Source organism: Echinops telfairi, unplaced genomic scaffold, assembly GCF_000313985.2.
Source record: "Echinops telfairi isolate 266 unplaced genomic scaffold, ASM31398v2 ScPeMD7_3656;HRSCAF=4344, whole genome shotgun sequence".
Taxonomy (NCBI): Eukaryota; Metazoa; Chordata; class Mammalia; order Afrosoricida; family Tenrecidae; genus Echinops; species Echinops telfairi.
In genome coordinates, this window is record NW_022107555.1 from 815 (window position 1) to 1,908 (window position 1,094).

At 47.3% G+C, this 1,094-nt stretch overlaps 1 protein-coding gene across 1 annotated transcript; it reads right to left on the bottom strand.

Annotated features, from left to right (window-relative positions):
* Positions 1-486: 486 nt before the first annotated feature.
* On the bottom strand, positions 487-861 carry LOC101656677 (60S acidic ribosomal protein P1-like; the record flags this gene model as incomplete). The annotated part of the gene is made up of 1 exon (XM_045294936.1): positions 487-861. A coding segment is annotated over one exon (375 nt), but the record flags the coding sequence as incomplete, so codon positions are not given.
* Positions 862-1,094: the final 233 nt, after the last annotated feature.

Below are 1,094 nucleotides of genomic sequence, written 5' to 3' on the forward strand. Positions count from 1 at the left end.
AGAATTTAATGAAATGATAACTTTGGAATTGCTAAATACTAAAATGATTTTCACATGCACCGATCCCTAGAATTTTTACTATCATACAACAATATTGATAATATAATCAAAGCATGAGTGTGAAACTCCTAGTGGCTCCTTGGGAGATAGAAGAGACTCTCTGGTCCCATAAAGGGTTGCAGTCTCAGAAACTCACATGGGTAGTTCTACCCTGTCCGTAGGGTCACTCGGAGTCAGAGTGGACTGGTTGACAGCAATTTTTAAAAATTAGGTATTTGCCTTTGCAGACATTCTGGGTACCTTTTAATTAATTTATATTGCATATGAGTTACCTTGACTTCTTATAGACGCCCCTCCAGATATTCTGTGTGGGACATAGTCTTTATTTGAACCAATTTTTAATTGTAGATTAGGTGGGAGTCTATGATTTGGTTTGGTTTTTTTCAGAGTTCAGTTTGTTTTATTGAACATGTTACAAAACAGGGTTTAGTCAAAAAGACCCAAGCCCATGTCACCATCAGATTCTTCAAACTCTTCTTCCTTGGCTTCCACTTTCTTCTCCTCTGCTGCAGTAGCAGCAGTGGAGGGTGCTGCAGGTCCTCCGGCTGGTACGGCACCAGCAGCTGGGGCAGGGCCACCAGCCCCTACATTACAGATGCGGCTCCAGATGTTGACCTTGGTCAGGGTCTTGGGGAACAGGCCTGGCCAGAAGGGCTTCACGTTGATGCCGGCTGCCTTAATGAGGGATATCATCTTGTCCTCCCTTGAGGTCACCTCATAGTCCTGCAGGATGAGGGCCGAGTAGATGCAGGCAAGGTCTGAGACGGAGGCCACGGTGCGGGAGTGCTGGGCTGGTGGCTGCTGCACATGGTGGTGGCCGGATGAAGTGAGGGGCTCACCCCAACGTGGCTTTAGTTTCCTCGGAAGAACCAAGCACCTTAGCGGCAGCTGAGGAAAGAGAGTCGGAGTCTATGTTTTGTAGCATCCCTTTTGCATTGAACATGTTCCACTCCTTGATTCCTCTTCTCCTTCTTGTGGCCCACCATCCTTCCCTTGCGCTTCCCCTCTGATCCGGTCTACCTCCTGTCAACCCT